The sequence below is a fragment of the Ochotona princeps genome, chromosome 9, assembly GCF_030435755.1.
Source record: "Ochotona princeps isolate mOchPri1 chromosome 9, mOchPri1.hap1, whole genome shotgun sequence".
NCBI lineage: Eukaryota > Metazoa > Chordata > Mammalia > Lagomorpha > Ochotonidae > Ochotona > Ochotona princeps.
In genome coordinates this window covers 76,922,647-76,948,850 of record NC_080840.1, presented here as the reverse complement: position 1 = coordinate 76,948,850, position 26,204 = coordinate 76,922,647, and the positions used below count along the sequence as shown (strand labels likewise).

The window sequence follows — 26,204 nt, the reverse complement described above, 5'->3', positions numbered from 1 at the left end:
GAGAGTGAGATCTTATGTCTGCTGGTTCACTCCTGACATGCTGGCCACAGCCAGGGCCAGGCCAGGTCAAAGCCTGCAGCCTGGAACTCTGTCGGGCTCTTCCATGTGGATCCCAGGTACCCAGGTCCCTGAGCCATCACTGCTGTCTGCCAGCGTGCACCTCAGCAGGACTGAGAGCCAGGCTGCAGAGTGTGGGAGTTGGACAGCCCCAATAGCATCTTAACCAGGCCAAATGCATGTGCTCAAGTTACTATTAAATATTTATTGGCTTAATTTTTGTTTACTATGTATTTTATTTTTATTGGAAAGTCAGATATACAGAGAAGAGGAGAGTCAGAGAGGAAGATCTTCCGTTCACTGGTTCACTCCCCAAGTGGCCACAATGGCTGGTGCTGAGCTGATCCACAGCCAGGAGCCAGGAGCCTCTTCTGTATCTGCCACACGGGTGCAGGGGCCCAAGGCTTTGGGTCATCCTCAACTGCTTTCCCAGGCCACAGGCAGGGAGCTGGATGGGAAGTGGGCCACTGGGACTAGAATCGATGTCCATATGGGATTCCGGCGCATGCAAGGTGAGGATTTTAGCTGCTAGGCTACCACGCCGGGCCCTCAATGGCTTAGTTTAAAAATAGCAATATTTTATTTTTTGACAACTGAAATCTGAAAATCATTTTGAAGATTCATGAAACTTTTCATTTTGAAAACTGTTAAAAAATATCAGTACCTAGAACTAGATAAATGACAGTCTACTTTCCATTAGGTTTTGATGAAATGGCATCTATTAGATTGGATGGTAATGAGAAAAATTACTTTAGAACTAGGAGAAGTGAGCAGTTTCTTTTTAAAGTTAGGATTTATCTTATTTATTCGAAAGGCAAAGTTTCAGGGAGAAAGTGAGAGACAAAGATCTTCTCTCTACTGGCTCACACTCCAGGTAGCCACAAAATGGTCAGGTCAGGGCCGGGCTGAGCCTAGGTCTCCCGACCAGGAGATGTGGGCCCAAGCACTTGTGTTCACATTAGCATTAGCAGGAAACCGATGGGAAACGCAGCGTCTGGCACTCAAACCTGTGCCGATCTGGGGTGCAGACAGTGCTGTAACCTGCTGTGGACAATGTGAACCCCGTGAATAATCTAAAATATAAACACCCTCCTTTTATAATACAACCTGGGTATGTTATCTGTTTTAAGATTCCATATATAGTTTAAAAAATGTTATTGTCTTTTAGAAGATACACACTGGATGTAACTGAAATTTCATGACTGGTTTGTTTTTTGATACTTTAAACTCCAAAACCAAATAATCATTATAGAAGGAATTTTCCTAGACAGTGATCATTTACAAGAGAGTGATCTCACTGGAGTTAGTTCTCTTGTCTATTTCAGATAGCATTACAGCTCAGCCCTAAAGGCTGGCCTTCTAGGGTTTTCAGGTCATGGCTGGTCACAGAGCATATCTTTAGGTGATAAGTAGTGATTTCTAATATTTCATATGCTTTGTACTCTGAGTACAGCCACCCTAAGTAACTTTGCCAGGCAGACCTTGTTCTCATGAACTGATTAAAATCACCCTCCACGACACCTCTCACCCCCGGGCCTGGGGGCTACTGGATTTGATAAACTAGCTAATCACTGGAGACCAGAAGCTGGGGGGATGGAGGAGCCGTGCTGCAGATGGCTGTGAGGACTAGGAAGTGAGGATGTAAAAGCAGACGTCACCCAGTGGGATACAGGGAGGAAGGGGGAGTCTGTTCTAGGGTCTGAAAACCTAGGGAATACTGTTTGCTGTTTATGTAGGTGTAAATGTAGTTCATATCAACGTGGAGGGGGAGACTGGACAAGCAGGTGATGATCAGCTCAGTGGCCAAGAGATAGTGCCGAAGTCCAGATCCCAGCCTAGACAGGAAGAGCAGAGGGCTACTGAGAGCCACAGGAGAGAGCAGGCTGCTGGGAGTGGTAGAGGAAGTGCAGAGGGGGCTGCTGGGAGTGGTGGGGGAGATGCAGAGGGGGCTGCTGGGAGTGGTGGGGGAGTGGCAGAGGGGGCTGCTGGGAGTGGCAGAGGAAGTGCAGAGGGGGCTGCTGGGAGTGGTAGAGGACATGATGAGAGGAGGTTGCTGCAAGTGGCAGAGGAGATGAAAGGAAGAGGGGTTTCCTGGCTCTCCATGTGAGAGCTGGTGCATGGGGGCAGCTTGTGTGAGGCGGTGGTGAAGGGAACTCTGAGCAGCTCCCGGCCTTCCTCTGCTTTAGTGAGTTCTATGAGCCTGAGGCACTGATGATGGAGGAAGAAGGCACCGTGATTGTTGGCCTGCTGGTCGGACTCAACGTTCTTGATGCCAATCTCTGCTTGAAAGGCGAAGACCTGGACTCTCAGGTAAAACTGTATTCTGCTGCTAGTCGCAGTTTTATGTTAATTGCAGGCAGGTACCAAGTCTGAGGAAGAGACAAGGGCAGACAGCGCTTGACCAGAGGGCTGGACAAGGGTATTGTGTAGGGGCTGGGAAGCACCCGGCCAGGGTGAAGAAAGCATGTGGACAGGACACTCACAGGGGGCAACAGTTGCCTGTGCCAAACAGAACGCAAGGTGAGTGAGCTGAAGGTTGAGACTGGGCACTGTTGGCAGGCAGCCCTTGACCCTGGGAAATGATGATGGAGGTTTTTAAGGTTTTGTTGGCAATGATACTATGGCTGGGCCGCTGCCACGTGGACTGAGGAGTCCAGGTCTCCCTAATCTCTGGGCCCTAGTCAACTATTCTTCACTAACTTCCCTTTTCTTTTTCTTTTGTTAAATGCTCTTTTCATAAATAGCTTTGTTATTTTTCCATGTTGGAAATTTTTGAACACAGCAGCATTTTTTAAAAATTTATTGGGCGTAGCGTGATAGCGTAGAGGTTAAGGTCCTCGCCTTGAACACGTTAGGATCCCGTATGGGCGCCGGTTCTAATCCCGGCAGCTCCACTTCCCATCCAGCTCCCTGCCTGTGGCCTGGGAATGCAGTCGAGGATGGCCCAAGACGTTGGGACCCTGCACCTGCATGGGAGACCCAGGAGGAGGTTCCTGGCTCCTGACTTTGGATTGGCTCAGCTCCAGCCGTTGCTGCCTCTTGGGGAGCGAACCATCGGAGAGAAGATCTTCCTCTTTGTTTCTCCTCTCTGTGTATCCACCTTTTCAATAAAAAAAAATTAAATTTTTAAAAATTGTATTATTTTTTTTTATTGGCAAGTCAGATATACAGAGAGGAGGAGAGACAGAGAAGAAAATCTTCCATCCCCTGGTTCACTCCCCAAGTGGCCACAACGGCTGGTGCTGTGCCAATCCAAAGCCAGGAGACTCCTCCAGGTCTCCCACACAGGTGCAGGATCCCAAGGCTTTGGGCCGTCCTCGACTGCTTTTCCAGGCCACAAGCAGGGAGCTGGATGGGAAGTGGAGCTGCCGGAATTAGAACTGGCGCCCATATGAGATCCCGACACATGCAAGGCGAGGACTTTAGCTGCTAGGCTACTGTGCCGGGCCTAGAAAATAGCATTTTTGAGAAGAAACTCCATACCACCCATTACCCCTTTATTGCAGGACAGCTCGTTCACAGGTTCTTCCTTTTCAGGAATAAGGGTGTCTGTGTGGGTGCACCTGCTTTTGTATTTCAGAGTGAGAAACACAGACATCTGTGTTTATATGTTTCAGAGTGAGATAACTGCGGTTTCTGTGTTATAATACTCCAAGTGCAGCCTTTTGCAATGTTTTTAAAATTTTTCTAAAGACTTATTTATTTTTGTTAGAAAGGCAGATATACAGAAGGAAGGAGAGACAGAGAGGAAGGTCTTCCTTCCGATGGTTAACTCCCAAAACACTCGCAATGGCTGGAGCCAGGAGCTTCTTCCAGGTCCCCCATGCGGGTGCCTGGTCCCGAGGCTTTGGGGTGTTATTGACTGTTTTCCCAGGCCACAATCAGGGAGCTGGATGGAAAGCTGGGCTGCTGGGATTAGAACTGGCGCCCATAAGGAATCCCGGTGCGTTCAAGGTGAGGACTTTAGCCACTATGCTAATGTGCCGGGTCCTGCAATTTTTTTTTGAAACAATAGACTCCACAACAGAGATGTACCTCACTTAAATAGCATCAGAAAGTCCTTTTATTTTATTTTATTTTTAAGATTTATTTATTTTTATTTGAAAGTCGGGTATATAGAGAGGAGGAGAGAGAGAGGAAGATCTTCTGTCCATTGATTCACTCCCCAAGTAGCTGCAACAGCTGGAACTGAGCCGATCCAAAGCTAGGAGCCTGGTCTCCCATGTGGGTCCAAGACCCAAGGCTTTGGGACGTCCTCGACTGCTTTCCCAGGCCACAAACAGGGAGCTGGATGGAAAGTGGGGATGCCCATATAGGATCCCAGGGCATTCAAGGTGAGGATTTTAGCTGCTAGGCTACCACGCCAAGCCCAAAATGTCCATTTTTAATGTACCAGTTTAACCAATGCTTCATTCATTTAGGTTGTAGACATCCTTGTATGTCTTTCTCCCCTTGTTTTAAAGCTTTTTAAGTGTTTTTAAAGATTTAGTTTTATTGGAAAGGCAGAGAGCTACAGAGCAAGAAGGAGAGACCCATCTTCTGATCCAAAGCTAGGAGCTAGGTCCATCTTCCATCTTCTGATTCATTTTATGTTAGAATATTTTCTTGTGGTTTCTTAAAATTCTGTTGTTCTCATAATATTGTATGTGTTAAATATTCGTCATCGTGTGTCAAACAAGCCGCAGGTGGGTCTTAAATCTCTCATCATGGATTCTGGACTGTGGCCCAGCTCCCGTTGGAGCACTGATCCAGGGCTTCGTTGCTCTGGTTCTGATCCAGCTGCTTGCTGACATTCTGGGACAACAGCAGACCCTGATTCACATGCTTGTTGAACCAGATAGAGCTCCTGGCCCTGGCTTCTGGCCTGGCCCAGCCCTGGCTGTTGCAGCCACTGGGGGGAGTAAATCAGAGAATGGAACAGTAATCTCTCTTTCAAATAAATTAAAAAAAAAAAAAAAAAAAAAAAAAAAAAAAAAAAAAAACCTCTGTTTAAAGTTTTCATTTATTATTTCTTTTTATTTATTTATTTATTTGAAATGCAGAGTTCGAAAGAAGGCAAGACACACAGAGATATGTTTTATCCACTGATTTTATCCACTGGTTCACTCTCCAAATGGGCTCAGCAACTCAGACTGGCCAGGCCACAGCCAGGAGCTTTTTCTGGGACTGCACCTGGGAACAGGGATGCAAGGACTTGGCCCTTTTTCTTCTGCTTTCCCAGGCACATCAGCATAGAGCTAGTTAGGAAATGTAGTAGCCAGGGCTTGAACTGGCACCCATATGGGATGCCATCATAGCAGGCAGCAGCTTAACTCATACCACAACACCGGCCCCATAAAAATCTCTTTCGAAAACTGTCACACATAACTTTGTGGGATATTTTTATTGTTTTATTTATTTATTTGAGAGACAAGAGTTATAGAGAGAAAGAAGGAAGAAATCCTTTATCCGCTGGTTTACTCCCTAAATAGTCACAATGGCCAGAGCAGAGCTGACCCAAAGATAGGAGCCAGGAATTTGGGCCCGGTGGCGTGGCCTAGCGGCTAAAAGTCCTCGCCTTGAAAGCCCCGGGATCCCATATGAGCACCGGTTCTAATCCCGGCAGCTCCACTTCCCATCCAGCTCCCTGCTTGTGGCCTGGGAAAGCAGCTGAGGATGGCCCAAAGCTTTGGGACCCTGCACCCGCATGGGAGACCCGGAGGAGTTTCCCGGTTCCCGGCTTCGGATCGGTGCATCACCAGCCATTGCGGCTCACTTGGGGAGTGAATCATCAGACGGAAGATCTTCCTCTCTGTCTCTCCTCCTCTGTCTATATCTGGCTGTAATAAAATGAATAAATCTTTAAAAAAAAAAAAAAGGAGCCAGGAATTTTTCTAGGTTTCCCATGTTGGTACAGGGACCCTCCGCTGCTTTCCCAGACCATAAGCAGGAAGCTGCTGCATCAGAGTGGAGCATCTGGGACCCAAACTGGAACCTAAATGGAATGATGGTGCTGCAGGTAGAAGCTTAGGTTCCTACACCATGACACCAGCCCTATCGTTTTGAATTACTATAATGAAGTTAATGCTATACATAGTATTCTTAAAAAAAAAAAATTAAGACTGGGGCCTGGCATGATAACTCAGTTGCTAAATACTTGCCTTGCATGCCTGACAACCCATATGGGCACCGATTTATGTCCTGGCTGCTCCACTTCTCATCCTGCTCTGTGGAAAATCACCCCCGGGTCTCTGCCTGCTACCTGGTGCACATGACTTAGAGCTTATCTGCCGTAAGGCGTAACTTCCAGCCCTATATAGGGAACGTGACTTCTGACATGATTGGAAGGTCAACAGAATTAGGCGTGCCTTTTATTTTTTTTTTTATTTTTTTTTAAAGATTTATTTATTATTATTGGAAAGCCAGATATACAGAGAGGAGGAGAGACAGAGAGGAAGATCTTCCATCTGATGATTCACTCCCCAAGTGAGCCGCAACGGCTGGTGCTGATGCCGGGATGCACTGATCCGATGCCGGGAACCAGGAACCTCTTCCGGGTCTCCCACGCGGGCGCAGGGTCCCAAAGCTTTGGGCCGTCCTCGACTGCTTTCCCAGGCCTCAAGCAGGGAGCTGGATGGGAAGTGGAGCTGCCGGGATTAGAACCGGCACCCATATGGGATCCTGGGGCGTTCAAGGCGAGGACCTTAGCTGCTAGGCCACACTGCCGGGCCCTAGGCGTGCCTTTTAACCAATCACATGTCACTATTGGGCGAGGGGACTACCTGAAAACACCCTCCTATTCTCCCTCATCAGCTTTTGTCTGGTGATTCTTACCGTTGCCTCACCCTCGATGATCTTGGGGCCTGCTGGCAGGACATCTGCCCCAAGACTGCTCCCGGCTTGTGTTTGGGAAAGCAGTGGAGCAAGGCCCAAAGCCTTGGGACCCTGCACCCATGTGGGAGACCCAGAAGAAACTCGTGGCCCCTGGCTTCAGATCAGCTCAGCTCTAGCCGTTGCAGCCACTTGGGGGGTGAACCAGCAACGGAAGATCTTTCTCTCTGTATCTCCTTTTCTCTGTATATCCAAGTTTCCAATAAAATTAAAATAAGTCAATAAATAAATTAATAAAATAATTTAAGGTTGATTTGTTTGAAAGGCGGAGTTAGAAAGAGAGAATTCTTCTATCCCCACTGCTCTCTCAGGAATATTAGCAGGGAACTGGATTGAAGTGGGTAATTGGGACTCCAGCCAGTGCCCAGGCATCACAGGCAGGCACTTAACCTACTATGCCACATCACCCATCCCTGACTTCAAATTTGTAATGTGATTTTGTCTGTTTTATTTCCGGTAGGTTGGAGTGATCGATTTTTCCATCTACCTCAAGGACGTGCAGGATCTTGATGGCAGCAAAGAGTAAGGGCTCTGGGCATGGTCAGCAGCTCTGGGCACTGATGGTCTGTGGCTCTGGGCTCTGGAAAGTCTCGTGTTCACGTCCCTGAGTTTGACTCTCTTCCTCCTGCACAGTAAAGGTGGTGCCATCTGCCACACCCAGATCCCTTTGCTTAGGAGAGGCAGTTGTCCTCTTCCAGGCCTGCCAGTCTGCAGCATGGGGTGGGGGTGTTTCCCGAGGCCCTGCCACTGCAACCCCAGCGAGTCTTGCTGTCTGTGTACTCTGGGGCTGTGACTGTCTGCCGGTCTCCTGAAGATGCTGCTAGTGGTGCTAAGAAGCTTGGGAAACAGTTACAGAGAATTGATTAGGAATTGAGAAAGTCCCCGTTTTTACGTTCTTTTTAAAGGCATGAAAGGATTACTGATGTCCTTGATCAAAAAAATTACGTGGAAGAACTCAACCGGCACTTAAGGTGAGACACGCTCCTCTGGTCTGGGGTTGCTCCAGCAACATGCTCTATATCCCGTGATTGCTCCATGGAACTTTCTGAGCTGCCGTATATGTGTAATACTTTTTTTATTCAAACCAAGCAAAGTTACTCAAGCTACATATGTACAGACAGGATGAGTATAATTTCTTGATAAAACAGCTTTTGGAAATCTTTGGCTCTTTCTTTTTTCTCTGAAGATTTTTATATTCTTCTTATTTGAAAGGGTAGAGTTACAGAGAGAAGGAAAGAGAAAGAGCATCCACGTACTGGCTCATTCCCCACGTGGTGGTGATGGCCAAGACTGGGCCAGGCTGAAGCCCGGAGCATCTTCTGTGGGTGTTGTGGGCCCGGTCACCAAGGTCATCTGCTGCTTTCCAAATGCATTAGCAAGAAGCTGGATTGGAAGGGAGCAGCCGGGACTCAGACCAGCACCCACATGGCATACCGGCATTGCGGGTAGTGGGTTTACACACTATACCACAGCACTGCTCCCCACCACCACCACCTTTGTTTTATGCAGTTGGACAGTATAGAAAGGTAAAGCCACAAACCATCCATCTCCACTCCTACTTACCTTTGCTTCCAGATGAAGCCTCCCAGAGCTGTGGGGATGGCCGACACAGGCACCTTCGTCCTGATTCTTAAATTTTAGTTGAAGGCTGCTGTTGTGCTTCCTGAAGCATTAGTCTGAGTTGTTCATGGGAAGGGAGGGACTCACAGCCCAGTGCTGCACAGGAGCAGCCTCCTGGGCCCCCAAAGCCAAGCAAACCAGGGAGAAAGTTGGCTAGTTCTTGCCAATGTGCTTAGAGGGTTGCTGCTGGCTAACTGAGTTGGCCGCTGTGGTGGGGGTTTCTCAATTGGTTTCTAGTTTGTGAATTTTATAAGGAACAGATGTTGAATTTTAACAAATGTCTTTAATATCATTAAGATAATCATTATTTCGATCCCTTTATCTATCAACACGGTATTTTTTTTTGTTGGTAATGGCCTTTGTGTGTGTTCTGAAAGAAAGAAAAAGATCTTCCATCTGCTTACTCACTACCTAAATGCCTGCAACAACCAGATTGGGCCAAGTTAAAACCCAGAGGCCCGAATTCTACACAGGTCTTCCACACAGGTGACAGGGACACAGTGCTTCAGCCATGGGCTGCTTCCCGGAAGAAGGATTAGCAGGAAATGAGGTCAGAAGCAGAGGCACTGCGACTTTATCCAGACCCTCTTAACTATGCTGCAGGTGGCCCACTTGGCTATGCCAAATGCCCGCCCCTTTGGGATGTGTCTTCTTGGTGAGGATCACAGTTTTATTGATTTCACTGTGCTTCAAATGTTTTCTTTCTCTGCCGTGCTGTCAGGATTGTGCAGTTTCACATAATGAATTTGTCTCACTTGGCCTTGTTTTTGTACTTGTGAAAAGCTTCAAGTTGCAGGCATTATCTTCTTCAAATGTGTGACTTGGCACTGCCATGGTGTCATTAGCAGGTAGGCCTGCTGCCTCCAGTGCAGGCATTCCTTACAAATGCTAGTCCAAGTCCTGGCTGCTCTGTCTCCAGGCCAGCACCCAGCAAATGGCTTGGGAAAAGCAGAAGATGACCTAAGTGTTTGGATCCCTGTCACCCACATGGGAGACCTGGAAGAAGCTCCTGGTCCCTGAGCTTTTTTTTTTTTTTTTAAGATTTATTTATTTTGGGCCCGGCGGTGTGGCCTAGCGGCTAAAGTCCTCGCCTTAAACGCGTAGGCGCCGGTTCTAATCCCGGCAGCTCCACTTCCCATCCAGCTCCCTGCTTGTGGCCTGGGAAAGCAGTCGAGGACGGCCCAGAGCATTGAAACCCTGCACCCGTGTGGGAGACCTGGAAGAGGTTCCTGGTTCCTGGCTTTGGATTGGCGCAGTACTGGCCATTGCGGTCACTTGGGGAGTGAATCATCAGACGGAAGATCTTCCTCTCTGTCTCTCCTCCTCTCTGTATATCTGACTTTCCAATAAAAAACAAATAAATAGATCTTTTTTTATAAATACTTATTTATTTTTATTACAAAGCCAGATATACAGAGAGGAGACAGAGAGGAAGATCCTCTGTGGATTCACTCCCCAATTGGCTGCAACGGCTGGAACTGCGCCAATCTCAAAGCAGGAACCAGGACCCTCCTCCGGGCCTCCCACATGGGTGCAGGATCCCAAGGCTTTGGGCCATGCTTGACTTCCCAGGCCACAAGCAGAAAGCTGGATGGGAAGCAAAGCCGCCAGCATTAGAATCAGCGCCCATATGGGCTGACAGTGCATGTAAGGTGAGGACTTCAGCCGCTAGGCTACCATGCTGGGCCGTAAAGATTGATTTATTTTTATTGAGAATGCAGATTTACAGGTATGAGATGAAGATTCTGCATCTGCTCATTCACTCCCCAAATGGCCATAACAGCTGAAGCTGAGCCAATCTGAAGTCAGGATCCAGGAGCTTCTTCTGGGTCAATCTCTTCTTCTTTCCTTGGCCGCAGGTGGGGAACTTGAAGGGAAGTGGAACAGCTGGAACACAAACTGACATTCATATGGGATGCCAGAGCTTAGAGGTGGAGGATTAGCCAATTGAGCCCACTTGCCCAGCCCCCTGATTGCTAGTTTTGCCTTGGCCCAGACCTGACCATTTGGACCACCTTGGGAGTGAGCTAGCAGATTGAAGATTTCTGTGTTCTTTCCCCGTCTCTAACTCTGACTTCCAAATAAATTAATTAAAAATTAATTAATTTTTGTTTTTATTTTCCAGTGAAGCTATAAGCCTTAATGAGGCAGTGTGATGCCAACTTTTTGGTTGTTCAGTTGTTTGTCTAGGTTTTCTCCCCTTGATATGTGTCTTTTTTTTTTCAACATTTAGTTTATATTGTCTAAGAAAACTTTAATTTTTTTAGTTATATGCATAATACAACTTTCTCTAAAATTTGCCTTTCAAAAAAAAAAAAAGAGCAGACCAGGAGTCTGTTTCACCATTGACAGGCTGGGAAAGCCATCAGCCTTTGCCAGCTGCCTTAACCCAGAATTTGTGTTCCACAGCTGCACAGTTGGGGATCTTCAAGCAAAAATAGATGGCTTAGAAAAGACAAACTCAAAGCTTCAAGAAGAGGTATGTAGCTTTCTGAAATTCTTTAACAGCACAAAATGGCCCAAGGTTAAAGTTAATGGCACAGATGATCTGTGTGACCAGCACATCCTTGGAGCTACCAGTGGCGCATTGAGCTGCCTGTAGGACCAGCACTCTAGGAACATCCATGCCACCCCTGGAAGACAGCTTCCTGGGAGACAGCTGCTCGCAAGCCAGTTCTCCGAGGCTTACATTTTATCGCCAGAAAGTAATCCAACTTTTTGGAAAAGCCCACCTTCTGTTGAGCAAGTGCTATCTCTTCCTCTTTGCCACCTCTCTGTGCCCATGTGCACCCCCGCTGCCCAGGGGCCAAAGGCTGTGCCGTAGGTACCGGCTCCCTTGCTTGCCCTTGTCTTGTGTCCTCAGCAGCATTGAGCCAGTCTCCCCATGGTGTGGTCTTTCTCTGCTTTCTCGCTAGGAAAGAGAGAATGAAAGGACAGGAAGGAGGAGGGCTGATGCCAAGGAAGAAAGCTTGCTGTCCACTGCCCAGCATTCTCCCCAGTGGACACATCTTTGTCTCCTGTTAGCAGGAGTCGGGGGTTGCTCGGTTTCGCTGAGGCTTCCCACAGGTAGAGGTCCCTGGCTTTTGGGTCTACCCACCTGGTCACCTAATCTCCTTGGGAAGAAGGGGCCTGCAGTGTCTTCAGAGTGAACATCCTCTCCCAGCCAGAGTGCAGGCAGATGGCAGCTGGAGGGAGGCTCAGGGCAGGCCAGCATGGGCAAGTGCCCACTTGAGACCCCTAGAAGCGGGAGCTGTGTGAGTGAAGGCAGCCAACATGTGTAGCCAGGAATTCCTGAGGTGAGCATTGCGGAGCTAGCCACACTTCACATCTGCACATTGGGTAATAGTGCACACTTTACAGTATTGTGGTCAAGATAGAGTCAGCTTACTGCATTAACATGCCTCTTAGCACCCTTAGCAGGTGGGACACTCATGGGTGGGATGGCTTAGGATAAACAGGCTTACTGTGTTCTCTCAAAGTAGCGCCTATGACCAGGGGTGTCCTTTTGTTTCTGAAATTAAGCAACAGAGCTGTTCTTTTTGAAGGCTGGTAAGCATAACAAGACGTGCCTTGGAGAAGCTGTAATCCCTTCAGGGCTTGCCCTCTGCATCTGCGGAGACCAGCCAGGGAACCAGCCCGACTCTGGCTGTACACTGTCTTTGTGAGTTAGCAACACCAGGCCTGTGTGCTAGGTCTGAGTAGAGAGTAATCCTGGGAATGTAGACGCTGTTGGTCAAGAGGAGGTGGGGAGCTAAGTGCCTCTGGGTCCTTGCGCTGGTGGCAGATGCTGAGAGCTCAGCCTGCTGCCAGGATTCCTGGTCTTGCTTACAGCTCTGTCTCTAGCTCCTCTTCTCCGCAGGCTGTGTCCTGAACTGGAATAGAGGGTGGCTGGAGTAGCCTCCCTCACCTCAGGCTAGGTGGGGAAAGCTTGCCATGTCCCTGAACCACAGTAATTCATTCTAGGAAGTTCCTCAGAGCGAGTCTTCAATGGTTTTTTTGTCTCCCACTCCCCAGTTTCAACTCTCTCAGTAATAAAATGTCAGAAAAAGGCTCATAGTTCCGAGCTGAGCTCTGCTGCCTGACACCTGTCATTGTTTTTTCATGTGTTACACAGCCCTATGTTTCTTAGACCTCTTAGGCCTGGTCGATGCTTCTCATTCCCTGTAACCACCTTCCGCTCCCTGTTGACCTTGCCTCCTCAGTGTGTGCTCAAGGCATTAAAAGTTTTTGTTAAATATGTCAAAACTGTGTATTTCTGTTTTGTGCTTCCATTGTAATTAACCCTTCTTCCGCTAGTGGACATTGAACCATTTGTGATTCTGGGTATGCATAAATCATTGCCAATATTAAATGGCTCACAGTCACTTTTGCCAGATGGAGAGGGTTCCTAGGTCTTTGGAATTTTGAACTGTATCTTACCCATTCAAAACAAGGAAATATCAGACATGTGAAAATGCATCATTTAATTAGCTCAGTAAGATGAATTCTGATGTTGAGAAATGTAAATATCTTCCTTAATCAGCTTTCAGCTGCAACTGACCGAATTTGTTCACTTGAAGAAGAGCAGCAGCAATTAAGAGAACAAAATGAATTAATCCGTGAAAGAAGTGAGAAGAGTGTGGAGGTGAGAAGTTGCCCTTGCAGTCAGGCATCCTGATTCTCAGATATGCTTGTTGCCTCTCCCAGGCTCAGCCGTCCTTGGGGTGACTGGTTCCAGGACCCCCATGAACATCAAAACCTCTCAACATGCATGTCCTGTGTCTGGAACGGCATGGGGTTTACATGGAACCTGTGGTCATCTGCCTCTGTACTTTGAGTCGTCTCTGGGGATGGACTTTTGGCCTGGCTATGAAGATGTCCACATCTCACACTGGACTACCGGGCTTTAATTTTTGGTGCCTAACAGTGATGGCTCAGTTGATTGGGCTTCTGCCACCCACATGAGACACCGGTATTGAGTTCCCAGCGCCCATGTTTGGCCCCATCTGAGGCTGTTTCAGACATTTGAGGAATGAACCATTGGTAGGAGCTAGCTCTGTGTACCTACTATCAAACAAGCAAATAAAAAATGTTTTTAAATAGCCGGTAGATTACTTATATAAATGGCTGTTAAATTGTATTATTCTGAGAATGACCCAAAAAATGTGCATTCTCAGTACACAGGTTTTTTCCCCAAATATTTTCAGTCCACAGTTGATTGAATCCACAAATGTGACATCAGGTGACGCAGCAGGCCAGCTGTAGTTTAGTGCTGACTTAGTCCTTACTGTGTGTGATGGCACCTTGCCCATGTCCCTCCTTGTTCCCATTAGCTGAAGGTCTTTCCCACCATGAAAGGACTATTATTCTGTTTTTGTTTTTTTTTTTTTTAGACTATTTTATTTGAAAGTCAGATTTACAAAGAAAAGGAGAGACAGAAAAAATCGTCCATCTGCTGGTTCATTCCCCAAATGGCCGCAACAGCCAGAACTGAGCTGGTCTGAGGCCAGGAGCTTCCTCAGGGATGCAGGATCCCAAGACTTTGGGCCATCCTCTACTACCTTCCCAGGCCATAAACAGGAAGCTGGATGGTGAAATGGAGCAGCCAGAACACAAACCAGCACCCACATGGGATGCTGGGACTTGCAGGTAGAGGATTAGCCAATTGAGCTATCACATGAGCCCCTATTATTTTCATCTTAAACAAAATCAAGTGTAAGTGGCTTTGTGAATGTGACTTTTCAAAACTCTTTTGTCTGTTTTCATCTTTTTGTCTTCAAGTTTAACTATCACTAGGATTTTATATTTCTATTGCACTTAAAAATGAAAATTATGTTCCTTTTACAAAAATGTGGCATCTTGTAAGATACTTTCTAGTTAGCATTCTGAAGTAAACCGTTGCTCCTGGTATTGTTTGAGGTAGATAACAAAGCAGGATACCAAAGTTGAGCTGGAGACCTACAAGCAGACCCGGCAAGGCCTGGATGAAATGTACAGTGACGTGTGGAAGCAACTCAAGGAGGAGAAGAGGGTCCGACTGGTGAGTGTGCAAGCCGGCGGTCCGGGGGCCTCCCAGGGGCCTTCCCAGCCACGCGCCCATGCCTGTCCCTGCCCGTTTTTCACAAGCCCTTTTATGTACAGCTCTGTTGTGCACTGGCACTCAGATACCTTCTCCCCCATTCTACAGACCTCTTCCAGGGGTTGCCTTGAGACTAGATTTATGGTTTCTTTGACCAAACTTTTGTCACAGTTACAGGCCTTGGCCTGTTTATTCCCACTCAGTCTGTGTGTCCGTGATCAGTTCTCTCACACCTGCTTCACTTGGCTGCTTTGCACAGCGTGGGAAATGGGTGCCCTAAACTTTGCAGGACAGACAAATGGGTGCACTTTAGGGCCATGACCTAGCACACAGTCCCAGAAGCTCTGACACCACAAAGCAGCCAACGCCAGCCCCGAGGCACAGGACAGACATCCTTTTAAACTGTGTGTGCTCATGTCGCTTGAGTGCTAGAACCCGAGGCACACCCTGCCACTGAGCAGCTTCTCGTCAGCTTGACAGTGAGCAAAAGAACTTTATCATCCAGTTACACTCCAGACACGCTTCTCCCCAGACTGCTGTGGCTTGCAGTTTGTCCTTCAAACATTGCCCACCATGTGGCTTCAGTGAAGTATATATCTGTGGCCTAATTTAACATCTTCCTTGTAAATGTCCTCTTAAGGAACTGGAAAAAGAACTGGAGTTACAAATTGGAATGAAGACAGAGATGGAAATTGCAATGAAATTACTGGAAAAGGATACCCATGAGAAGCAGGACACCCTTGTCGCCCTCCGCCAGCAGCTGGAAGAAGTCAAAGCAATTAACTTACAGATGTTTCACAAAGTGCAGGTGAGCGCAGCCCACGTGGCAGACCTGGCCCTCTGCCCTCTTACATGTCCTGACAGTTGTTTTCTTCGATCCTTGTGGCGGTCCCTGAGGAATGGGGGGATGTGTGAGTGACTAGAGAGAACCCAGTGGCAAAATCAGGAGCCCTTGGTGAAACGACAGTTGAATAGAACTGAGAACTGAGCTGTCACTCTCTTTCATCACACCTTCCCTGCTCCCAGCGGGGAATTCAGAGATCATGTCCTATTGTCACTTTATCCCAAGGTCAGTCTTGCTGAATCTTCTGTCTGCGCTGCTGGCTTCCTGTGGCATTCCACGGGGATGGCCAAGTCTGAAAGGCACAGCACCCAAACTGGGGAAGCTTCCCCAGCCTGAGGCTGCCCCAGGCTCCACTCCATGTCCTTCTCGAGAAGCTTATCCTCCGAGTTCTGCTTCCCACTTCACTTTCCATATGTGTCGCCTCGCTGTCACATCCAGTAACAAATGCACCAAGGAAAAGATATGATGGCGGTCAGTATAGTAATGCAGATTTGGTTTGAGTAATGAGAATCAGTATTACTCTAGCCACAAAGAAAAATGAAATGTTGGCCCTTGTTGCCAAGAGTGTGTTTTCATTTCTCATGTTTTTTTCTGTCTAAGGCCAGTATATAGATCAGTGTTGATACATGTAAATGACCAAACAACAGTGCTGTCATAACTTGGCAGATTCTAGAATGGCTGGAAACAATAAGGTTTGTGTTTCTGTGACTTAGTAGTTACAAGTGAGTGTTTCAGGCCTGCTCCTCACAGCATTCAGCTTCCCAGGCAGCTCTAGCCCGTCCTTCCTCCTGCTGGCAGAGGGAGGAAGGCAGGAGTCCAGGGCCAGAGACTCTGTGGTGCAGTAGGAGTAGAGTCACACACAGCTTTGGCTGTTACAGCCATCTGGGGAGTCAACAAGACCTATCTCTTTGTCTCTCCTCTCTGTAACTCTACCTTTCAAATAAAGACAAAATAAATCTTAGAACAAACGAAGGAGAAAACACAGTAGTCAGGGTTAGACCATGAGCTAGGAGCTCTGTCTGGTTCTCCCGCAAGGTCCCGCAGGGACCTAAGTGCTTGGGCCATCAGCTGCTGCCTCCCTAATGCTGGTCCACACACAGAATAGCCTGCATCAGACTGGCAATCCGAGGTGGGATGCTGGTGCCCCACACAGTGACTTAGCCCCTAAGCCCAGAGTCGACCTCTGATGGGAGGGCGGCCTCAGCTGCTCTACATGGCACCGTCCATGGCCATGTCTGAAGGGGCGACAGGGCATGAGCCCTCTGGGAGGCTGACAACTCTCTTGGCCAGCTTCTGGCTGCCCCCACTTTGCCAGCCTGGCAGTCACATGCACTTTTTGGTTCAAATTCCTATTTCCTCAGTCATAGCTGCTGCACAGTTCTCCAGTCAGGTTTTTTGTTTGTTACTTTTTGGAAAGGGAGAAAGAGATTTCCCGTCTACTGGTTTACTCCCCAGATGGTCCTAACAGCTGACTGAGCCAGGCTGAAGCCAGAGCCAGTGACAGTCCCTGTCTCCCATGTAGCTGGCAGAGAACCATCTACTCGAGCCATTGCCTGCACCTCCTGGTTGTATATTAGCAGGACATGGAGTCAGAAGCACCCGGCTACAGGATGTGGGTATCCTATCAGGTGCCTGCCTCCCTGGTTGATTTTTTTTCAGCTCATTGGTTTTTAGAACTAAGTTGTTGGGTTAGCAGATACAAGGTGATTTAAGCCACTCTTTATTAATGTATTTTGTTACATTTCATTCCCTTGAGGTCAAATTTTGTATCCTTTCTGTAAGAGTCTCCTATAAATGCCCAGGAATACAGAGTCCCCTCTGGGGCACTCGGTATCTGGCATGGTTAGCACACTCTCATGTCTTCTCCCACCCACCCCCGCCTGCTGCTTTTCATTCCTGGGCTTCCATCTTCCATGGGAGAAGGAGCCAACTGTGCCCCCCTTGAGTCTCCTTCAGGGAACTAGTTGGCCTGACTCCGTAGCAGGGGGCTCCTTAAGAAGGTGCAAAGGTTGTTTCATTCTTCTTTGCCTTTCTTTCCATTGGCAAATGGGAACCTTGGACTAGTTTGTTCTCTGGCACTGTGGGGAGGAGCAGCAATAAGAAAGGGGCCAGGTGAGTGCTCAGAGCCTGCTGGTAATCCCAGGCAGAGCTGGGGCCAGGCGGCTCTCTGAGCCCCCATGCTTGCTCTTGCAGGATGCCGAGAGCAACTTACAGCAGAAGAATGATGCCATCACATCTTTTGAGGGAAAAACCAACCAAGTTATGTCTAGCATGAAGCAGCTGGAAGAAAGGTAATCCCCTCTCCCTACAAGATGCGAGGCATTCTCTGGGCCTAGACACTGACCTGGAGACCACCGCCAGGGACAGTAGGTGCAGCCCCTGCTTGTGATGCCAGCCTTCTGTATTAGGGTGCCAACTGGAGCCCCAGTTACTCCACTTCGAGCCTAGCTCCCTGATATTGCTCCTGGGAAAAAACAGATGACAGCCAAAATGTTTGGGCCCCTGAGGCCACATAGGAGACCAGAAAGAGGCTCTGGCTGCTAGCTGCAGCCTGTCCCAGACCTGGCTGTTACACGCACATCCTAAAGGGAGTGAACCAGAAGGTGGAAGATCTCCTTCTGCCTGTCACACTCTCTGTTGCTTTCTCTTCCCAATAAATCTTTTTTTTTTAAAGATTTATTTATTTTTATTACAAAGTCAGATATACAGAGAGGAGGAGAGACAGAGAGGAAGATCTTCCGTCTGTTGATTCACTCCCCAAGTGACCACAACGGCCCGTGCTGTGCCGATCAGGAGCCAGGAACCTGCTCCAGGTTTCTCACACAGGTGCAGGGTCCCAAGGCTTTGGGCTGTCCTCGACTGCTTTCCCAGGCCACAAGCAGGGAGCTGGATGGGAAGTGGAGCTGCCGGGATTAGAACCGGCGCCCATATGGGATCCCGGCGCGTTCAAAGCGAGGACTTTAGCCACTAGGCCACGCCGCCGGGCCCCCCAGTAATTCTTTTAAAGGGGAAAAAAAGAGTAATTAAAGATGTCTTACCAAAGACTAGGGCCTCACCCAGTCATGAATTCAGTTAATCAGTCTCACATGGGGAGAAACTGCTTGGCCTGTCACTTTTTTTTTTTTTCATCACTTTTCTTTTTTAAAAGAATTTATTTGGGTCTGGCGGCGTGGCCTAGCGGCCAAAGTCCTCGCCTTGAAAGCCCCGGGATCCCATATGGACACCGGTTCTAATCCCGGCAGCTCCACTTCCCATCCAGCTCCCTGCTTGTGGCCTGGGAAAGCAGTCGAGGACGACCCAAGGCTTTGGGACACTGCACCCACGTGGGACACCCGGAAGAGGTTCCAGGTCCCGGCTTCGGATTGGCGCGCACCGGCCCATTGCGGCTCACTTGGGGAGTGAAACATCGGATGGAAGATCTTCCTCTCTGTCTCTCCTCCTCTCTGTATATCTGGCTTTCCAATAACAATAATAAAATCTTTAAAAAAAAAAAAAAAAGAATTTATTTTGTTTATTTGGAAGGTAATATCAGAGAGAGGAAGAGAACTCTTCCATCCACCAGTTCACTCCTCAAATGCCTTCACTGGCCAGGGTGGAGCCAGGCTGAAGCCAGGAGGCCAGACCTCCATCCTGGTCTCCCACATCAGTGCAGGAGTCCAGGCTCTCAGCTGTCCCTCACGGGTCAGGAGCAGGGGCACTCAGCCATCCCTCATGGTCGGGAACCCAGGCACTCTGCCGTCCCTTGTCAGTGTAGGAGCCCAGGCACTCCCCTGTCATCTGCTACCTCTTATGTACAGTAGCCAGGAAGCTGGATCCAACCAGGCCGTCCTCACCTGCTTTCCCAGGCCACAAGCAGGGAGCTGGATGGGAAGCAGGGCTGCTTAGATGTGAACCGGTGCCCATATGGGATTCTAGGCATGAAAGGCAAGGACTTTAGCCGTAAGGCTACTGTGCCAGGTGCTCCCAGAAGGAGTTCTCAGCTTCTGGTGTCAGCCTGCCCCAGCCCTGGCCTTTGCAGGCATTTGGGGAGTAAACCAGCAGAAGAGAGATGTATGTGTGTCTGTCTCTGTCTCACCACATTCCAAATAAAATAAAAATAAATTTTTTAAAATAAAAATGGAGACGGAAGATTTAAAAAAAAAAAAGAAAAAGAAAAAGAGCCTTGTGAAGGAAGCAGCTCTGTGAAAAACCACCTTGACACTGACATGGAGCGTTTTCAATAGGCGGATTTGCAGTTTCCATTAACTTGTGTGATGTTGGTCACATGCTTAGCCATTTGTAGGTAGGGGTCATTGTCATGTCACCTCAGACAGGCACTTTATCCTAAGGATTGAGTTCTAGCAGCCTCATTGTCTTTCTGTACTTAATGCTCCCTTGAAGGCTTTTTAAAAAAGGAGCCAGAATGACTGAACACTGAATTAACTTTCTCTTGGAACCATTTCAGAAGTTGATTTTCTGACAGGCGTCATACGGGCTCTTGTTCTGACTCAGTTAACACTGCCTTCTGCTTATTTGAACTCCAATCTGGTCTGCTCGGTCCAGATGAGGCCCTCTCCTAACACTGTTTAATAATCCCAAACAGCTTAGGATAAGTAAACCCGAGACTGACTTTCAATCCCTATTGACCTCATCTGTGAGTCCTAATCCTTAAAAATGTTATACACAATTTTTTAAAAAAAGAAGGAAGATACAGTTGTGAAAATTTTAAAGCATGTTATAAATTTGAATATTTGCAGATCTATATCTGATAAAAATGTGAATCGATAATACATAAAGAATCTTCAAGGTCAGCAGTATAGACAAACAGTCCACTATAAATGGGCTTGTGACTCGGGCCCTGTGCGGTAGCCGAGTGGCTAAAGTCCTCGCCTTACATGTACCAGAATCCCATATGGGCGCAGGTTCGTGTCCCGGCGGCCCCACTTCCCATCCAGCTCCCTGCTTGTGCCCTGGAAAAGCAGTCGAGAACGGCCCGAAGCCTCGGGACCCTGCACTCACGTGAGAGACCTGGAAGAGGCTCCTGGCTTCAGATCTGCTCGTTTCTGGCCTTTGCAGCCACATGGGGAGTAATCATCAGATGGAAGATCTTCCTCTCTGTGTCTCCTACTCTTTGTATATCTGACTTTCCAATTTAAAAAATAGATAAATAAATCTTTTTTAAAAGATCGTTTGCAACTTGAGCTCACTTTTCTCCGAGGGGACCCACAGCTAGTAACTAAGCCCGTGGAAGAACGGTCAGCGTCACTAGCCAGGAGAGGCACTCCCGCAGCCGTCATGACAAGTAGGGCTGGCTATGGTACCACATGGGCCGTGTGCCTGCCAGGCTGTTTCTGGATTGAAACCATGCCTCTGCTCCACGTTCCAGCTCTCCGCTAACAACACCCTGTGAGCAGCTGCTGAGGCAAGTGTTTGAATCCCTGCTGCCCATATGAGAAATTTCCCAGCTTCTGCCTCATCTCTCTGTGAAATAAATAAGATATTAGCAGCTGCCCCTGCACATCTACTCAAGTGGCCTTGTTTGGTTCTGTGTGGAGAGGCTGAGGCGCTCCGTTCCTCCTGGGGGACTGCAGGCATCTAACTCGGGTACCATGGGACCACATTGGCTGCCCCAGTTGGTTTGTGATTGCCTTAGAGACAACATGAGTACTGCTGTGAGTACGCTATGAGTACGCAGTGGCTAGGAGCCTCGGTGGTGCCAGTGGCAGTGCCTGGCGGCCTGGGCTCCAGGGCAGCAGCAGCCGATGGACATAGCCTAGCATAGCCCTGCAGTGGTGCTCCTGCTTTCCACCAGGTGGAAGAAAACACTCTCAACCAAGCAACACCCAGAACTCTGCCACAGCTACCTGCACAGTAGCCCAGATCTGAAAGGGCCTGCTGCTGGTGCACAGCTCCTCCCCAACAGGAACCAGCTGCCAAACCCAGGACGTTCTCCAAGGAGGAAGCCAGCCTCTAGCAGCTTCCACTGGTGTGAGCTTCCCAAGAAGACAGATCCAGAACACATCAGTGTTAGCTGACTGCAGTGGCTGGGCAGCACTGGCAAGCACTGGTGGGCTTGGGGGCTGTGCTTAGCCTGAGTGTGATGGTACTGCATCTGTGTGTAAAACCAGGGAGCCATTCTCCCACAGCAGTCAGCTTCACTCTGCTTATTCTCAAATCATTTTTTTTAAAGATTTATTTATTTTTATTGGAAAGGCAGATGTACAGAAGGGAGGAGAGAGAGAGAGGAAGATCTTCCGTCTGATGATTTACTCCCCAAGTGACTGCAACGGCTGGAGCTGAGCCGATCTGAAGCTAGGAGCCAGGAACTTCTTTCCGAGTCTTCTACATGAATGCAGGGTTTCAGTGCTCTGGGCTGTCCTGGAAAAGCAGCTGAGGACGGCCCAAAGCCTTGGGACCCTGCACTTGCACAGAGACCTGGAGGAAGAGCTCCAGGCTCCTGGCTTCAGACTGGCTCAACTCCAGCTGTTGCGGCCACTTGGGGAGTGAAGCATTGGACAGAAGATCTTCCTCTCCGTCTCTCCTCCTCTCTGTATATCCGCATTTCCAATAAAAATAAATCTTTAAAAAAAAAAAAAGACTGAAATTGGACTCCGGAGTTTCTCCCCAACATCCCTGGGAACAGGTTTGGTTCCAGATGCTTCCTGGTGTGCAAGTAGAAGGCACATTGAGCGGAGTTTTTCTCCTCCCCACCGTCTAGGTTATATCTCTCGGACCAGGCAAGACGGGGTGCTGAAGAGCGGAGCCGCAAGTTGCAGCAGGACCTAGGCAGCCGGGTGGGCGCCCTGCAACTGCAACTCTCCCAGCTGCACGAGCAATGGTAGGCAGCGTGGCCAGTGCAAAAGGCAGCAGCTCAGGGCCTTGGCCCTTGGGACTCACGCTGTAAGGCCCGTGCTGGAAAAGGGAGCACAGGTGCCAGGCAGAGAGGCCCAGTCAGGGGCCCCTTCGCAGTAGTGATACCTCAGGACGGTGCCAAGGGCCTGCTGGCAGTATCATGTCAGTGACCAGGGCGGGAGGGTTCCCCGTTTCCCATACACTGTTGTGGGTTGTGGCTCTTGCATGGCAGTCTCCCACTGACACTAACGCTGTTCCTTTTGGTGAAACAGCTCCAGTCTGGAGAAAGAGCTGAAGTCAGAGAAAGAACAAAGGCAAGCCCTGCAGCGAGAACTGCAGCAAGAGAAAGACACCTGCTCACTGCTCCGCACAGAGCTGCAGCAAGTGGAAGGACTGAAGAAGGTGAGAGGCACAGCCCTTAGCGAGGAGCTCCTGGAGTGAGTCTCCAGGCCAACCCGCAGCCTCTGTCACAAGCGAAGGAAGACAGCTCACTGCCACTCCACGTAAGCCTGGGAGATGCCGAGCAGCTGCTGGGAACCTGGGCATACGGCAGGAAGAAGGCCTCTGTGAGCCTGAAGCAGGAGGGGCACAGAGGGGGCATGGAACACTCAGGAAGCTTCTGGGTAGTTGTGAGCATGACAGGAAGCTGCTGGCCAGGGACATCACCTAGCAGACAAGCAGCAGCTCCTGTGTGCCAAGTGTCTCAGGTATTTACAAGGGAGGAAAGTGCTGGTGCCCACCCTTACCCCAAAAGTTGGGTAGCCTCCAACTCCTACCAGTGCTGCCGCATGCTCTGGAGGCCCCATCTCATTTAAAGGCCTGACCGGGTTCCAGGTCTCAGCGAGTAAGACCTGGAGTGTGCTGGTGGGGCACCCATGTGGTCATGATGCCAGACCTCCCAGGGCACTTAGGCCTGGCCAGGCCACCGCTGCCTGTGAGCTGCTCACGGTGGCTGCTTCAGCTGTCCCCAGGAGTGCAGCACCCTCTGCACCCAGATGTCGCCAAGGAAGAGAGCCCACATCCCTGTTTCCTGGGCACACGTCAGGCAGCAGCATTGAACACAGTAATGGACACCACTGCACAATGTGTTCTCTTAGTTTTCACAGACATAAACAGCTGTGGATATTTATGAAGAATGATACAATTCTTTGGTCTATGAGTACATTATATAGTATCAGGGTAAATCTCCAGATATCTAACAGTTCTTTACAGTTAAAATATCTAAAACCCAACTTTTAGTTAGTTTTTTCACAGAGGTACACACAATACACTGCTGTTCCCCTGAGTCACGCCCACACCAGTGTCTCCTAGAAACTGGAACCGCCATGAGGGGATGGGCTTTGTGAGGTGCCCTCAGAGCTCTCAGGCAAGCAGGAGAGGGCTCAGAGAACCCAGCCCACGTGGAGTGCACCTCTGTTCCACTGGGAAGTTTCAGCTCCTTGGAGTCCCAAATGATCCCACTCTATCAACCAAACAAAGCAGAAGAAAAACTGTGTGTCTAATGTGCCTTCACCAGGTATCCCCAGGGGTTGTGGGAGCCTGTGTGTGAACGGGGTCTTTAGGGCTAAGCCTGTCTGATGTTCCCCCAAGGACTTGGAGACCCCAAGTTCCTTTCTGGACCTCCAGGGAACCATGCCAGCCTATCACAGGGTGCACCAGCCCCAATGACACATGGTTATCAGCACTGCCAGCCCCCCATGAGTCCCTTCCCTGGGCCCGTCCCTAGGTCTCATGAACCTGACAGTGCAGCCACTCAGGCTCTGAGCACAGTCCCAGGGTGTGGCCTTCATCATGCTTGCCTGTGCGCTCTCAAGAACTTCTGTCTAGCCCTTTGCGAAAACAGCTTTTTCCATGCTGATCAGAACGTCACCTCTCAAGCTAGCTTTCACTGCTGCAGCTTCTTGAAATTTTGTGGAAGGTTCATCTTCTTATTTTGTGTGTTTTTTAAAGTTGTCATTGTTAAAATGCTTTATTTCAATAAAAGCTCAGACAGGTGAAGACCTGCTTGCTGTGAGGAGGACCGCTTACTGCGCCAGAAGCATGTCACAAAATGCCATCCCTCTCCCATCCCCGGCAGATGGCCTGAATCAGAGGCAGTGGGAAGCAATTTGGGCCGAAGCTGACCTTCACTCAACTCTGCTTTTGGCCCTCAAAGCATCCTGATCTGCTTGTTGCTCTGTTTGCTGGTGCTCACCAAGGGGCAGAGCAGGGTTGGTGACTTGATGCCAAGTGCCTGGTTTGTTCCCTGTAGGAGCTGCGGGGGCTCCAGGATGAGAAGGCCGAGTTGCAGAAGATCTGTGAAGAGCAAGAGCAAGCCCTCCAGGAAATGGGACTGCACCTCAGCCAGTAAGAGCCTAAACTCCCTCTTCTGTCCCCTGTGTATTCACCTTTTCCCCCACTCTTGCCCAGGGGCACGTTGCACACATGTGCTGCCTCATCATTAAGGGGCCAGATGTTTCCAGAAGGGGGACTAACCAGCTGTCCGCAGTGAGCTCCCAGCAAGGCAGGCCTCAGGGCGGGCCCAGAACTTATCCAGCCAATAAGGTTGTTAGTCGCTGCCTGTTAGTTAATCATTAAGCACAGTTTTTTCTTGGGGTGGAACTTTCACATTTCTTTACTTATCTGGGTCTGAAGGGAACAAATGAGTGATGTCAGGGTCACTTGGCCAGCCCACAGTGGGGCCACAGTGGAAGAGCTTCACTCTGCTAAGCCTAGCCCACCTGCCTACCAGGCTTTGTTTCCATTGGGTAGTGGGAAGGGTGCACCTTGATCATTCTACTGCCTTTGGCCTTGGCAGCTGCCCTCACCCTTACACTCCAAGCCCTGGCCCACTGTGGCTTGGACTGGATCATCTCACAACTCAAATGGGTGCAGAGCTTTTTCTGCTTGGCAATCATCTCAGCTGGCTGCAGCCATGGGAAGCCACGAGGAATCTGTCTCCACCTCCACCCCCACGCTTGCCTGCCTCTCAGACAGCTCAGAACCCTTTGGGTGCCCAGGAACATCCATCAAAGGCCCCACCTGTCCGACTCCTTGCTCCCTGAATCCTATACAAGCACAACAACCTAAGGAGGCCCTGTGACCTGTGCCACCTAGGCTCAGCATGTAGGGCATGGCCAAAAGAGGCCACAGAGGGGGGACCAGCGAGAGAAGACGCTAAAGCCACCCCAACTTAGCATCCACAGATGTTTCCGATGTGGGAGATTGCCAGGTCTGCTGTTAGGAAGGAGAATGTAAGGACCGTGGCTGCTCCGGCTTTCCTGAGCCCCACCTGCTACCCTCAGCCAGGTGCCCGCCCCGCTACTCTGGGCCTGCTCCCCTGACAGTAGCCCCATCAGCCGGAAGCAGAACCACACCGAGGGGCAGGCCTTGGGGTGCAGCTACAGTTCCTATCCATACTTGGGACATGTCCCTTCCCCCATAGCCAAGCGCTGTTTTTTTTTTTTTTTTAAGATTTATTCATTTTTTATTACAGCCAGATATACACAGAGGAGGAGAGACAGAGAGGAAGGTCTTCCGTCCGATGATTCACTCCCCAAGTGACCACAATGGGCCGACGCGCGCCGATCCGAAGCCGAGAACCTGGAACCTCTTCCGGGTCTCCCACGCGGGTGCAGGGTCCCAAAGCTTTGGGCCATCCTCGACTGCTTTCCCAGACCACAAGCAGGGAGCTGGATGGGAAGTGGAGCTGCCGGGATTAGAACCGGTGTCCATATGGGATCCTGGGGCCTTCAAGGCGAGGACTTTAGCCGCTAGGCAATGCTGCCGGGCCCAGAGCCAAGTGCTTGATCCAAGTTCCAGCTACTTCACTTCTAACCCAGCTTCCTGTGCAGCAAGTGATGGAAGAGCTTGAGCTCCTGTCATCCACACCCCTGGGAGACCTGAATGGAATCCCAGGCTCCTGGCCTTTAGGGAGAGGACCAT

The 26,204-nt window shown here is 49.3% G+C and overlaps 1 protein-coding gene across 1 annotated transcript in view; it reads left to right on the top strand.

Annotated features, from left to right (window-relative positions):
- The window catches only part of RUFY1 (RUN and FYVE domain containing 1), a 43,646-nt gene that overhangs the window by 13,838 nt on the left and 3,604 nt on the right, over positions 1–26,204 (top strand). The window contains exons 5-15 of the mRNA XM_058668834.1: positions 2,244–2,367; positions 7,388–7,449; positions 7,833–7,898; positions 10,957–11,026; positions 13,070–13,171; positions 14,450–14,566; positions 15,246–15,413; positions 17,643–17,740; positions 22,147–22,266; positions 22,553–22,682; positions 24,532–24,626. Coding sequence (XP_058524817.1) covers positions 2,244–2,367; positions 7,388–7,449; positions 7,833–7,898; positions 10,957–11,026; positions 13,070–13,171; positions 14,450–14,566; positions 15,246–15,413; positions 17,643–17,740; positions 22,147–22,266; positions 22,553–22,682; positions 24,532–24,626 — 1,152 coding nt within the window. The remainder of the gene's footprint in view (positions 1–2,243; positions 2,368–7,387; positions 7,450–7,832; positions 7,899–10,956; positions 11,027–13,069; positions 13,172–14,449; positions 14,567–15,245; positions 15,414–17,642; positions 17,741–22,146; positions 22,267–22,552; positions 22,683–24,531; positions 24,627–26,204) is intronic.